Raw genomic sequence first — 14,773 nt, forward strand, 5'->3', positions numbered from 1 at the left:
GGCCAAAGGGTGAGAAGAACCTTGCGGTCATAGGAGATTGTGTTAGCAGCCTCCCCACCACCATCGTGAAGTCCCACAACAAATTGTCCTAAAAAAAAGTCCAAAGTGCAACAAAAACTCAGAAGTAAGCTCTCCTCATGGTCAAAAACATTTCCACATTAACTCCAAAACAAGAAAGATAAAACAACACACAAGGAAACAATGAATAAATCCTTCTATGGAGGAAAAAGAAAAAATTTTTCCTTTGTCAAATCAATGGAATCACTGTATGCTGTACTGCCTCTTTGCAATCATTTTTATAAAAAGTTTAAGGTACTTTCATAAGTGCACAATTGATAATATTACAGTTTCTATATGTTTAATTAAACTTTTTTCTCTCTTATCTTATGGTACGATTGTGGATAACACCACATTTCTGTGGAAAACCAGACCACGGAGTCGTGTTGTGGCTGTGCTCTGGACAAAAGATCAGAGTTCTTACCAGTTTGGTCCAAGTTCTTCGCAATTTCTTCAAGTGCCTTTGTCCTTAAACTCCGGAGACTGTATGTCATAGAGACATGGAAATTAGGACCACATTTCCATGAATTTCTTCTCCAGCCATTTCTTCTACAACCATTTTACTGCTTGACGCCATGTTGAAATCGCATGCTTCGAGAAATCGCATGCCTCGAGAATCCACCGCGATTTGTCAGCTGCACAGACAGCGTGGCGCAAAGGATGTAGGACCCACACACACAACACACACACTGTTCCATGGATCTTTTGTGGCAGAAAAAACAAACATCTGTGTCTCATCTCATCTGTGCACACTTGCTGCAACAGCGTCACCTCCACACACGGAGAGGATTCGGCTGTGCCCCCAGCCACAAGTGGCAAAGGAAGCAGCCGATTCCTCTCTGTGTGCGGCAGGCTTAACCCACAGAGAGTGGACTGGGTGACAAGAGCCAGACTGCATGAAGATAGTTATTTGTGCTGCCTAAAATTCATTTTAAACAGATATCTGTGTTGGCCAGTCCCATTTTAAACAACTCTGTATGACTTTATATTTCATAAGATGCAAGTTGGTGTTACTGGTCATCGAGAAGGTGTTCTTACAGATTTGTTCCCAGAGGTCGGGTTGGGAGAGAGGGCCAGGTCACTTTCACACTGGTTGTTGGGAGTATTATTGTTTTATTTAAGTTAGTCAGAATCACACACTTAAACAGAATTTTCAGTTTTGCAAATGCCTTTTTTTAAACAAATGAAAAAAAAATGACATGCTTACAAATACAAATTTATTTGTAAAAACCAACACACATTATAATAACTTGTCTGTTGGTTTTTACAAATAAATAAACCAAGCAACCAGTGATGAGGGGAGGCTCATTTTCCTATAATGCCTTTTGGCATCTGTGTGTGTATTAATGCTCAAACCTTCAGAATTAGCGCATTACATTAAAACCAAAAAGTATGTGCGATATTTCTATTTTGTAAAATGATTGAGTTGATGCAAATGTCGATGAACTATCCAGAATTAGTTTTCTTTCTAAATCAAAACCATAAGTGAAAACTGCCTTGCTTTTGATGTTTCCTGACACGCATCTGGGGCATTGTATGCCGAATTTAAATGACTTTTTTTCTAGCAACCTCACAGCCAGGCCCCTTCTGCCAGGGTAGGGTTGAGCTCAGCTCCTCACAGCTGCCTGACTGCTGCAAAACATGTAACAGAAAGGAACTAACATGTATGATTTTAAGGTTTACAAATGTTTTTGACCATTCGGCTTTATACGATATGCCAGTAAAACAAACGTTAGCGGACTGAAAATTAGCAGAACTAAATTTAGTGGAAGCTAATTGGCCCGCTGATGGTTTTTGAAGTTAGCTGAAAAGCTAATCCGCGAAAAAAAAGTTAGCTTTGCTAACTTTGCTTAGCGGATAGCAGAACTGTGCGCACCACCGGTCTCTGCAAATTCACACCTGCTGCTATGCTTCTACATAAAACAAAGGCTCTTTAAACAGCAACTAGTTTATTATTTGAAAAAGCTGTTTCCTTTTATATTTTAACATTAAGTGAATGAATCATTAAACCTGTCCATGAAGTCAAAGTTCAGTTAAAAAGACATTTGCACAGGTAGAAGATATCCTGCCCCATTGTGCATAATTTTAAAACACCCACAATCACGAGAATAGTGATTTTCATATTTTAGTAAGTACTCTGTCCTGATTACAACATTAAAAGCAATCATATAATTAAAGACTAAATTAAAAAATGATTTCATCATGAGGTTTATGTCACATTGAGAAATCCTAATGAACACACACACTGCAGTCGTTACATCATCTCCTGTTGTGTTTATAATAAATACTAATCTGTACAGTGGTCCCTCACTATAACGCGGTTCACCTTTCTCGGACTCGCAGTTTTGCAGATTTTTTTTCATGCAATTTTGCATGCTGCTGCTGCTTTTTTTTTTTTTTTTTCTTAACAGCGCATTGTGTTCTGCATCCTTATCAGGTGGGCCAGTCGCCATCACCGCGATTGCTCTCACTGCCTCCGATGTGCTTACCGAGTCTGCAGGCTCGGTACGTGCCACAGCGGGCCACTCACACCGCCCCACTGTCTGCTGTGCGGAGCTGCGGCCAAAATCTGCCAACAGGTCCAGAGACTACGCTCGCTGTTTTGATGCAGAGCGCTCCAGCAGCCCGCAAGGATAGAATTCTTGCGGGCAAATCCGCAGCACTGCATGGTCTCGGTAACCGCAGCCGCAGAGCTCCGTGGCCACTGAGAGAGGTTTGTATCTTTATAATGACTTGGATTCTTTGCGGGTCCTGCATCTGTCCTGCAACAGTAACACTGGAGGCAGTGAGCAAAGAAACAGCACGCGCATTGTGTTCTGCGTGTGCCTGTTTATAATCTTCTCGCCCAGAAGAAAAAAAGAGCACCAACAACTACCCATAACTATGTTCTTCACTCGTAAAAAGACACCTGCACCGAGGTGTCACTTAGTGGAAAAAGACGCTACAGCGGAGTGGCGCCAGGACGAAGAGGCGCGGTCAGAGGAACTGTGAAATACTGGTCAGTCACTATTAATAATTTCGTATGTGTCCAACCTCGTAGGTTGATCGTTAAAATTAAATTCGTTAGTTCTAAAAGCCATCATAATTATTTATAGGAAAACATTCTATTTTTATTTCTCAAACAAATGCTTGGACCTGAAAACAGGTTTTGATCTTTGGTTTCATTCTATAATACTGGACTTATTTTTCTACCAAGGTTTGAACCTTGAGAGTGTTTACACAGGATAGAAAAGTGAGAAAATGTTAATGCCTGTTTGAGAAAAGTGTATAAAGTGTGTAGTGAGGGGTTTTACAGCCTTAAAACATCTATAATAATTGTAAAAAATAATGCTGAGTACTTTGCGGATTTTGCCTAGTGCGGGTTATTTTTAGAATGTAACTCCAGCGATAAACGAGGGACCACTGTACACTGGGAGCAACTGTGGCATTAAAGGTTTTTGAATCGCCCCGTTGTCATTTTCTTGTTTGGTCACAGGACCACTTCTCAAACCTTGATGCCAATACTTCCCTTATACTTAATAAAATTCACTGTACTTAATGAATGCTAAAGTAACACCATGCATCAGGAAAATACATTCATAACCATTCTTACCAATAACTGTGCATCCTCCAGTGTCCGACACTGAACATGGAGTACAAAAGGCTCGAACTTCAACACAGCATCTCCACTGGACTTGAACAGACAAGATATCTGAAGCAAAGACACAAAGTGTAAAGTAACAACTGAAACATGCAATCAATGACTCAACACTGCAGAACACATCAAACTCAAGTCTTACCAAATCCTCTGCTTTACACTTCTGATGGGAGACAAACAGCCACACACAATTCTGTTTTTGCACATCAATGCTCGCTGGAACCTAGAAGGGAAAATACAGGTTCACCACAGACACAGCATGACAGGTGCTGGGTTATAATTCCATGACAACCGTATGCAGGGAAATTAGAAGTATTACATACATTCAAGAAAATTGTATTTGCTGCCAGGGTTCAAATTAACATGTCTTGCTAAAGAAGAAAATTATAACACACTTGCTGCATTTCATGACTCTGTCAAAAGGTTATGGCCCCAGAATCACCCAGAACCAGCAGTTTACCGAGAACAGTCGCAACATAAAGCATGTCCGGTGAGAAATGCAGGAATGTCGAGCTGAGCAGCCGCTGGTCACGGCCATTATTTGATGGAGAAGAACAAAAGTATGAACAGTGGGAGACAAAGTTTTTGGCTCATCTTCAGCTGGCAGGTCTGAAGGAAACCATTCTGAATGAATCACTGAACGGTGATGACAACGAAGATGAGGAGAAAAATGCCGAGATGTACGAGGAGCTAATTCAGCTCCTCAATGACAAAAGTTTGTCTCTTGTCACACAAGACGCAGCTGATGATGGACACAAAGCAATGAAAATATTAAGAGACTATTAAGCTGGCACAGGTAAACCCTGTGTGATCAGCCTGTACACAGAACTGACCTCCCTCCTGAAGTCAAGTAGTGAAAATGTGACCAAATATGTAATTTGTGCTAAAAAAAAAAAAAAAAATCACCGCCCTGATAAACACCGGTGAGATATTAAACGACAGACTGTTGGTGGCAATGATTTTAAAGGGACTGCCTAAATTATTCAAACTGTTCGCTGTCCTTATCACATAAAGTGACAAAGCGATATCTTTTGTTGAATTCAAGACTAAGCTCCAAAGTTATGAAGACACTGAGAAAATGCACACAGCGACACCAGATGACAGCGTCATGGAGGCCTGGGCACAGCAAAGGGGCAGAGCCGCTGCAGCATCTGGAGGTGAGTGCAGAGCCAACGGCATGGACATAGTGTGTTACAGACGTGGACAAAAAGGACATACAGCGAACGAATGTTAATGCAAACAGTGGTGTAGCATGTGGAACACACACAGAGACGCCACTTGAAGGAGGAGAGGACACGTAGATGTGAAACAGGTGTCCGAGGAGGTGAACAGCGCGGAGTTCACATTTTGAGTGAGTGATGAAGAAGAGACAGCCGAGCCAGGTCGCAGTGTCAACGTACGGGGCCTGATGATGGTGGACTCAGGAGCAACTTCATACATCATCACAGACATTACAAAGTTCAAAGACTTTGATGAAGACTTCAAGGCCCAAACACACTTTGTAGAGTTGGCCGATGGAACGAGATGCAGAGAGATGTAAACATATCGACAAAAAAATACCATTTTGTGAGGTCAACTGTGAATGATGCCAAAGTGAATTTGGAGTGCTGTCCTGATGTGATGGTAGCTGATGTTATGACAAAACCTGCAACAAAGTTTATACTGCTCAAGTTTGAAAAGTTTTTGTTTGAAAGTTGAGAATATGTAGAGTAAGAGCTAAATGAAGCCAACTGTGAGTTTTTGTTGTCGTTGTCCTCTGTTTTTTTCTCAATAGGAGAGCAAGTGGGGTGTTAAATATGATCTCAATGGTTATGTTTGGGTTAATGTTGTGTTTGTGGATCACGTGTTGAGTTCTGGTCCATTTTTAAAAAATTTTTTGAAGCAAATCATGTGATCCACACAGGCGCATGTAATCAACATGCAGGTATAAAACCGCCACCTCATTGTGGGCTCTTGGTCACAAAGATAAATCTGTTACCACGTGAGTTGTTTTTCTACGTTTCTTATCATTGCACTGGGTGCACACATGCTGCGTTTCATGACTCTGTCAACACTCTTGTTCTTACCATCGTGAACGGCATCGGTAGAGTTTGTATGCATTGACCTGTGAACCGGGAGGGTGTGACTCATTGTTTACCTTCCCTAAAGTGTTTCTGTTCTGATTTATTGAGCCGAAACTTTACCCCAGACACAAAGTGTTAATCCGCAAACAAAAAGTCGTCCCAGTGTGGAAACCACAATTTATCGTGTCACACTCACCCGATCGATGACCGTTATTCTACCGGAGCATGAGCTGGTGGTGAAGAAATTTGGGGACTTATTGAGAAGAGACACGATGTGGACGATGTCTTCATCCACGCTTCCCTTCTTACTCAGGTCACGTTTCATCAGACACTGCTTCTTCCACTGGCTGAACGACACGGAGAAACAACTCCCAGCCGCCATGTTGGATTCTTCTTCTTCTTTTTATTTCCGGCAGACTAGTGCATTGCTGCCCCCCACTTGTCAGAATGTGCACCTAGAAAACACAATGAATTATCTGCCCTACACTTTATTATAGCTCCCTGTGCTCCTCAGAAAGTTTATGACTGCCATTGCCCTCTCTTTAGGGGAAGCTCCTTGACCTAGAATGGTCCTTAGGGAAAAGGTGTTAATTCCCAATGATGTAACCACACAGAACATATATTTTCTTTGCTCTGCATAAGCAGGACAATGCAAAATAAAGAGTCACGGTTTCAGGGACATCACAAAATTCACAAAGGCCATCTTTGTGTTTTCCAATGAGAAACAATCCACTAGCCAACCCACAATGGCCCAGCCGGAGACGTGTCAGCTTGACATCATCCTGCCATGTTGGATTCTTCTTCTTCTTCGTGTTTAATGGAGGTTGGCAACCAGCGTCTACGGAGCATTACCGCCACCAACTGGACTGCACTGTAGGTCAGGAGGCTAACATCCTAAAGCAAAATTACAAAACAAAACAAAAACACAGCAGTCGACTCATACCCTGTGTAGTAATCCTGTAGTCTTCAGATAATCATAAAAGTAATTGAAGCAAATCCCACCAAACCCTAACTTAAGTATGTTCTGTAAACGGACGACTACTTGTCTCCCCTGCAGCGGACTGGACAGTAGTTGTCTATGTTGTTGGTAGTTTGAACACTGGAGATGTTGGCTTCTTCGCACACTGAACTAGTTCAGTGTCTTCGCAAAACCACAGAGAAGACGAAATAAAGCGGTATCATCGCCCCCTGTCGACCGGGAGTATGAAATGACAGTGGTGGATACTTCAGAAAAGAATTTCCACAGACACTCTGATTTGTGATAAAAATTTATCCACTAAAACCCAGTAGTTCAAAAGGACTGGTTTTCATGCTGAAATATAAGTGTAGTAGTAGTAATAATAATAATATGGTTGTGGTATAATACCGCCACCTACTATTTTGGAATATGGACTAAGTTTCCAATCACCTTTGTGATTTAAAAAAAGATCGGAAAGAAGAAAATAAAACAAGAAAAAATAAAAAGAAAGGAAAGAAAAAGAGAAAGAAAGAAAAAAAAATCTAAAGGCCAAATAATGAACCAGACTACCTGGGCCAATTTCAAATAAAGTATTCGAGTTAAACTCTTCACACCCCAAAGCTTCCTATATGTTACTCGCAAGGGATACATACAATATTTACTAGATATCGTCCAAAAGAAAAAAACACAGCATGCCAATTCTCTGTGCAGACACAACCCTTTATTTACAACTAGTGTATTGGTTTTTATTAAAAATAACCCTGGCAATGAAGATATCTCTGTTGTGTGGGCCGCCTGAAGAGGAGGTACTGCTGACCCACCACCAGAGGGCGCCCTGCCTGAAGTGCGGGCTTCAGGCACGAGAGGGCGCTGCCGCCACGGACACAGCCGGGGGTGACAGCTGTGAGTGACAGCTGTCACCTATCTACACTTCATCATCTCACTCCATAAAGACCGGACATCATCTCCACCTCGTTGCCGAGATATCATCTACCTGTGAAGGTAATATCCTCAGCCAGAAACTAACTGTGTCCTAGTCTGAATTCATTTTGCAGCTGCTTTCCTGTGGAGTGCCTTATCAGTGAGGTTGGCGTAATCCGCGACGGCTTCGCTTCACACCCCAACCAGATAAGTGTTTGACAGGAGCTACACGAGTGTGTATTAGAGGTGGAGGTGACTTTCCACCTTCTGACTGTTTTTGTTACTGGGTGTGCACACACCCACATCTCACTGTTTGTGCTCCTCGCCAGCAGTACCAGATCCGACAGTCGGGGACGGTGATCACCTGGGAATTCGGGACTTGGCGGCTCCAGTATTCACCGGGTTCTGTGGCGGTGGATATCGTGTGGTTCCGGCTCTTCTCAGGACAGACGTCTTCTATCTTCGAGCCTGCCCACACGTCACTTTTGTGGATTGACTGCTATCAGATTCTGAGATTGTCTGTATAATCGTTGTGCACATTCACAACATTAAATTGTTACCTTTTGGCTCATCTATTGACCGTTCATTTGCGCCCCCTGTTGTGGGTCCGTGTCACTACACTTTCCCCAACAATCTCTTCCCTTTTAGAAACCAACATACCTCATACAAAGTTGTGATATTTTTCTTTTTTACTCTTAATGCGATCAAGCTTAGATCATGTTATTTGATTCTTCCAGTCCAATACTTTTATATTGACTGGGATAACAGCTGAATAGGATGTTGGTTAGTACACTGAATAGCTTCACCTAATCAAACAACAACAAATCCATGGCAATTACATACCATCAAAGGAACTGTTCTCCAGGAGCTTCTGAGAATTCTTGGAATCCCAGAGAAGTTGCTGGACATCATAGTCTCATGTTCCAGCATGACACAAACACACACATGCTGACTCTTAACCAGTCACTTCAGTATACTGTTGTTTGAGCACCATGGGATACAAATGACTGTTCATGTGATGATACCACTTGCAGTGATCTGCCATCATACCAACATATAATTAACACATAATTTCATATATATATAGTCATTTATTTTTCAGATATCTTTTATCCTCCTGACATGATATAAATAAAATTGGCACATATAATACATTTTATTTCATGTACTAGAGATCAGCTGTCAGTTCAAGGACACAACAATGGAAGACATGGGTGCAAGAACTACTGACATCAAAACAAGCTGGTACCAGTACTATAATTCATATTGGCCAGAGCATCACGTGGTACCAAAAAACAACAATAAAAATCCAAAAATAAGTACTCAAGTCTGGCATATGCGTATAAGGCCGCTGATGACCACTAAAATTTAGAGCAAGAAATACTCGTCATGTAACAAGACACTCTACAGTTGACTTTATGGTTATATTTCTCATCTGGGATGATTTTAATGCAAATTTTCTGAGTGGGAGGATTTAGTTATTTTTTTAGGACATTAAATTCCAATTTAACTATGGACTATGGACTTTACTGAGTATACTGGAGTTAACTGAGTATTTCTGTATGAAATCAAACTGCTAAAGACAAGGAGACCAAGCAAAACTAACTGCTTGGGAATAAAAAGATGCGCAGTAAAGGACTTTGTGTGGTAAAACTAAACAAATATAGGGAGGTGATGTGGTCAAGCGTTGGGCTTGAGTCCAGAAGATCCCAGCCTGACCGTAAAATCACTAAGGGCCCTTGGGTAACGTCCTTAATCTCCTAGTTGCTCCCAGTGTGTAGTGAACGTGTTGTACGGCAGCACCCTGACATTGGGGTGAATGTGAGGCATTATTGTAAAGCGCCCTGATGCACTGCAAAAACAAGAAGTCGCAGAGTGCACATCAGCAACACAGTGATAAGCAATTAACACACCCACATGTTTGCAATTATATGGATGGATATAAAAGCATGCGCAAAGTGACGCGTAAAATGGCACTAACGGCTGCGTTAGCGTTGTTAAAACACCTTATTGCAAATGGTCTGACGTGGGCATGTTTTCAGGGAACGTTGGGATACTTGCAAATGACGATAATTGGCTCATAAACCGATTTCGATTAAAAAGGCCACTGTTACTGGAGTTGCGCACAGAACTGCGGCCAGCCCAGATCAATACGGCGAGTCTGTGCTCACACAGGTGCTGACCACTGCATCCTGGTATCATGGGCACTCCAACCCTATCCCTGCTTATGCCTGATTCAAGGTTTTAGCGTCCACCAAGTTTTAGTACAAAGTCAACGCAAGTCTTTGTACGTACATGAGGCTCCAGGTGTGTAACCGCAAAAAAGTACTTAGTCAAAACTACATTTCTTTGCAATAAATTATTCTCCACAAAAAGGCTTTTCTATTCTGTATAACCACTGGAACCAACATCAGACTACCGCTAAAAAAAAGTATCGCCAGGGTGTCTCGAAAACTTTGATCATTATCAATATATAATATATAAACTTATTTTGTGACTAAAGTTCACGCGTTTTTATTAGACTCCAGCCCTGCAGGGGGCGAGAGATCGCCTCAGTCAGTCAGATGCATGAGAGCGGTACTAGATTTGTATTCGCTATTTGCGCATGCGCGAACTATCGGAATGCGCAAAAACCGGAAGTTCGTTCTGTACTGAGTTTACCTCTTCTGTGTGTGCAAAGGACTGAGAGCTGGTTTCAGTTTATGGAGAAAAATAACCCGCCTGTAAACTTGATTGGGGTCCGCACACCGAAATAGTAAACTCGGTACAGAACAAACGCCCTGTCTTTTGCGAACAAATCTGGTACGGGGGTAATCTCTGTCCGTGACCCTGGCAGTCATAGAGTGGTGTTGCCACGCCCCCCGTTGGTTGAGTTGGTCCAGCAGGAACTGTCCGGAGCTCTGTCACTGACAGGTAGGTGACCGCAAACATTTTAACCTTTTTGCACAGTTTTCTGTATTTGTTTCACCAGGATTTTGTAGGTGGTCGGACGATAAGTGAACATAAGTCCAACAACAGGACGCTCGAATGTAGCTAGCGCTAACCTTTGATTCCCCTTTAGTGATTAACTAATGTACACCGTCACGACGTCACCGTGCGTTTTTAGTTTTTACTGATGGTGATAATTAACAAGGACGTTAAATAGTAATGAGGTTTTCGTAAAATTGTGTTTTACATTATACATGTTCTGCATTTTTTTTTAAAACTTTATTAAAGTGGGATTTTCCATTGAAGTAGCAACCAAGTTGGCGGATAGCGGAATTTCGAGTTAATTATTATTATTATTATTATTATTATTGTTGTTGTTGTTATTTTTGTATCCTCATTGTGAGGAAACCGGGTGGATTTGTTGGTTTTCAGTGTGTCATTATTAATAGTATGAAAAAGGTTGCTAGTGTTATAAATAGATGTGGTGACATTAAGGAGCGGATTCTTGACCTTGTGTTGGCTTGTGGGGTTCCAGTGCGCAGGTTCCGGTGTACTGTCTCTGCGTGCATTCACCTCCACCAGGCAGCAGGAGTTCATACTCAAAACACAGTAAATCAAGTTGTTTTTTGTTTTTTTTGTATAAACCAATGCACCTTTAACATGAAAATACATTAGAAAATGCTAAGATTTCTACAAATGAAAATAGTATGTTCTTTTTGCGCCTGAAAATTGTCATTACTTGGTTTGGCCAGCAGAGGGTCATCAAATGGCATTGTTTACAATTTAGTCAAGCATGGCTGAGGCCTTGATCGCATTAGCTAGAAGACACAGAGGTAAAGCTGCCATTCATTTTCAATCTGTGGGTGTTTAACAGCAACAAGAGACAAGTGGTCACTATGCAGCCAGCTAGGCAGGACCAAGTCATGTTTTATGCAAATGTTGAGCCATGCTACAGGGCTTGATTGTTTGTTGGTTATGCATATATACCTGCTCACAAGAAAGTTCATGTTCAACCTCAAGCCTCAATTACATTTCTTTGTTATAACGGTTTTAATAATGTAATGTTAGAAATCATTGCATTTTTAAGCATATATTCCAGATATATCTATCATTATTTATTTGTTTGTTTCTATCCTGTGTTGTGCCCCCAAAAGTTCATATCTGCCAGAATCTATTCATATCCTTTAATATTTTGTCCAGTGATAGCTATCTAAGCAGCCAAATGCATGTAGGACTTGGCCTCAACTAAACATTTGTGGTTTTGGACTTATTATGGGCTTTTCACTTGTCAGAATGGTGGAATGAGTTAATCACTTGAATGCAAGACATTTAAAACATGTCAGGTTTTTGCATAAAGTCTAATTTATTTTTTGTTCCTGAGAGTATGTTTCTGCATTTTTGATGATTTGGGTTGAGACTCGTGGACTTGTAACCTGCTAGATGTACCAGACCTAACCTTAAATCAGTATACCAAAATTATTAGGTTTACAGCCAGATTTATTCTATTTTGTTTGGGCATAAGATAAAGAAGTACATTTGATCAGTTAGTTTAGATGTTAGTCATACACAGGCTTGAGTGCCATTGGTACTAGTGCTTATCCCTGGATACTGGAGCGTGAAGCAGATGAGTCTATAATTACCCACGGACAGGTTGCCAGTCCAAAGCAGGTTCATTTCCCAGCCAGGGTGGTACCCATTTACAGTGACATGTATTGTATCAGGGTCTTGTCCATGAAGCCAGATAATGTGACCAGGAATCAAACATAATAGTCCATCAGTTAATGTTGAACAGAATTAGGTTATAAAAATTTTGAGTAGAATTTTGGCAGCAATGCTAAAAATTTATCGTTGGACTATATTGAATATAAAATAAGATGTTAGTCATTTTTTTTTGTCATGGTTTACGCTTCATCCAAACTCAAATGGAGTGATATCGTAAACCCGATGTTCTTGACTTTTTATGTTAGAAAATAACATAAAAATGTCCCTAAGTGTAATGCAAATTAAAATTAATGCTGAATACAATGTTACAATAGTATTTTTACTAGGGATGGGACCGAGCCGATCCCGGATTGGTATCGGGTTCCGATACCTATGTAATTCACGTATCGGAAAATACTGATCCAACATTTTCCGATACCGGAGAAGAGCCACTGTGAATCCTCTCAACTGCTGTTTTTTGCTCACTGCTTGTTTACTGCCAAGCTGGAGGAGGAGGAGGGGAGATTTTCTGAAGCCAGGCTGTTTGAGAGACCTCTCTTCCGCAGTGTTCTACAGTTGGCGGCAAATTTCTGTCCAGCTCTCTGGTTCAAACTGTTCATTGAGTGCTGATTTTCCGAAAAATTAACTGAATTGTTGCTGAAAATTACATCTTTGAGATCACTGAATACCTCTGTTCATCCTCAATAGATCAAAATACCCTGAACCTTATGTTACAATTGGTAACACAGTTACTAAGTGTAACTTAAGATTGTTTACCATGAGGGACAATGATGCAAGCAGAAGGCACCCTTCATCCAACTAACAACAAAAGCAGTGTGACCCATCTACTGAAGTGTGTTGTGCACACTCACAGTAATGAGACCTCTTCTGAGGAGCACTCCATGGCTAACTTGGTTGTTGATGGAATGTCTGTAGTCCAAGATCTCATGACTGTGAGGAATTTCAAGACTAGCAAGGATATTGTCAGAGCATATGTCAAGTTTATTGACAGAAAATGCTGCAATTCATGTTGTGTTTGACACCTACACCAAAGTCACCTCACTGAAGGAAAGCACTCGAGAGATGACGAGGCAAATCGAAGAAAATAAGATAATTCAAAGTTGAGGATTCAACCCAGATCAGGGAAAAATCCGTATTCCTTGCAAGAAATGCCACAAAGGACTCCCCCACACTCTACCTTTTCAGCAACTGATTGAGAATGGTATGGTGAACATCGTAGCTGTCACTTGCAGGAGTGTGATGGTGAACAATGACTACCAGGTTGCTACCAAATGTGAGCACTCAAGAGGAAGCTGACATGCTCGTGATCGTTCATGCTGTGGAACTTGCAGCTTTCTGGAGGCTCTCGAGCGATTGCCACAGCCTGGTAGGAATTTGACACTGTTCACAGATACAGGAAAGTGACATCACACAGTCCTGTTGCTATTCATCTGTGATGCTCTGGGGCCTAGCAAGGCAACTGCCCTCATCAACTGGCATGCATTGATAGGTTGTGATAGCACAGGGCACATCTGAAAGGAGGAGAAGACAACATGCTTCAACACCTTCATAGCTTCAGGACTAGGGATGGGTATCGAAAACCGGTTCCTGTTAAGAATCAAGATGTGATTTGATCCACCGACATCAGTAACCTTTTTGCTTAATGATTTCTTGATCAGTTTTCAGTTCACATTATGCTGGTGTGGCTGTTGTTTTTGAGGATGTTTATCAGGAAAATGATCATTTCTCTACGCAGCCCTGCTTGAAGCAGTGGAGCAGCTCTGCAAAGCAGCATCCCTCCTTTGCAGCTCCACTACTTTTCTTCGTTAACCCCCCTCAAAGCCATTTAATCATGACTCACTTTTGTGCTGATTAAAGTCATTAACTAGGACATTTGTCTTGTTGTGGGCAAAAAACGAGAATTGACCACCGTTCCACACTGGAGTTTTTATTTGTTCCTCATTAACTTCTCGTGGGGCAGCGCACACGATGGTTCTCTGGCATGAGCTGGACCCGCTTCGCTGGTTCTCAAACTGAAGTTACTGTTCCTCAGGTAAAGGAAATAATAATATAATAATAATAATAATAATAATAATAACCTGTTTTGTGTTACTCACTGCATGGCTCCAAACATTGAAAAGATAGATTCTGGTCAGAAATAATAACTTCAAAGTGAATCAACATTTTAAATCAAATGACACCTCTTTCCACCCCACCCCCCAAAAAATAGAGATGTCCTTCATTTTTTATGAATTACATTGATCTTGACTTGCAGTGCAGCTGGCAACAAGACCACAGCTCAGGGGTATGAAGTTAAGTTTGTCTCATTAATACCTGAAAGGAAATCCTTTTGACAAAAACTGCAGATTTTTTTTTTTTATTTCCATTTATGTCCAGAGATCAAGGATCCAGTGACCATGTACAGAGTTTATTTATTTTTATTTATGTCCAGAGATCATGGATCCAGTGACCAAATTCATATTCATATATTTACTTTAAGACTCAATA

At 41.2% G+C, this 14,773-nt stretch overlaps 2 protein-coding genes across 3 annotated transcripts in view; one reads left to right on the forward strand and one right to left on the reverse strand.

The window, feature by feature from the left end:
* The window catches only part of tyw3 (tRNA-yW synthesizing protein 3 homolog (S. cerevisiae)), a 41,421-nt gene extending 35,265 nt beyond the window's left edge, over positions 1 to 6,156 (reverse strand). For both annotated transcript variants that reach the window (XM_034183324.1, XM_034183323.1), the window contains exons 1-3: positions 5,954 to 6,156; positions 3,837 to 3,917; positions 3,650 to 3,748 (exon numbers count right to left, since the gene is read on the reverse strand). In XM_034183324.1, coding sequence (XP_034039215.1) covers positions 3,650 to 3,748; positions 3,837 to 3,917; positions 5,954 to 6,139 — 366 coding nt within the window. In that variant the 5' untranslated portion in view covers positions 6,140 to 6,156. The remainder of the gene's footprint in view (positions 1 to 3,649; positions 3,749 to 3,836; positions 3,918 to 5,953) is intronic.
* Positions 6,157 to 10,422: 4,266 nt separating this feature from the next.
* The window catches only part of LOC117521439 (glycogen debranching enzyme-like), a 211,854-nt gene continuing 207,503 nt past the window's right edge, over positions 10,423 to 14,773 (forward strand). Inside the window, 1 exon segment of the mRNA XM_034182736.1 lies at positions 10,423 to 10,549. The gene's annotated coding sequence lies outside the window, so the exon portion shown is untranslated.

Source organism: Thalassophryne amazonica, chromosome 12 (assembly GCF_902500255.1).
Source record: "Thalassophryne amazonica chromosome 12, fThaAma1.1, whole genome shotgun sequence".
In the NCBI taxonomy this organism is placed as follows: domain Eukaryota; kingdom Metazoa; phylum Chordata; class Actinopteri; order Batrachoidiformes; family Batrachoididae; genus Thalassophryne; species Thalassophryne amazonica.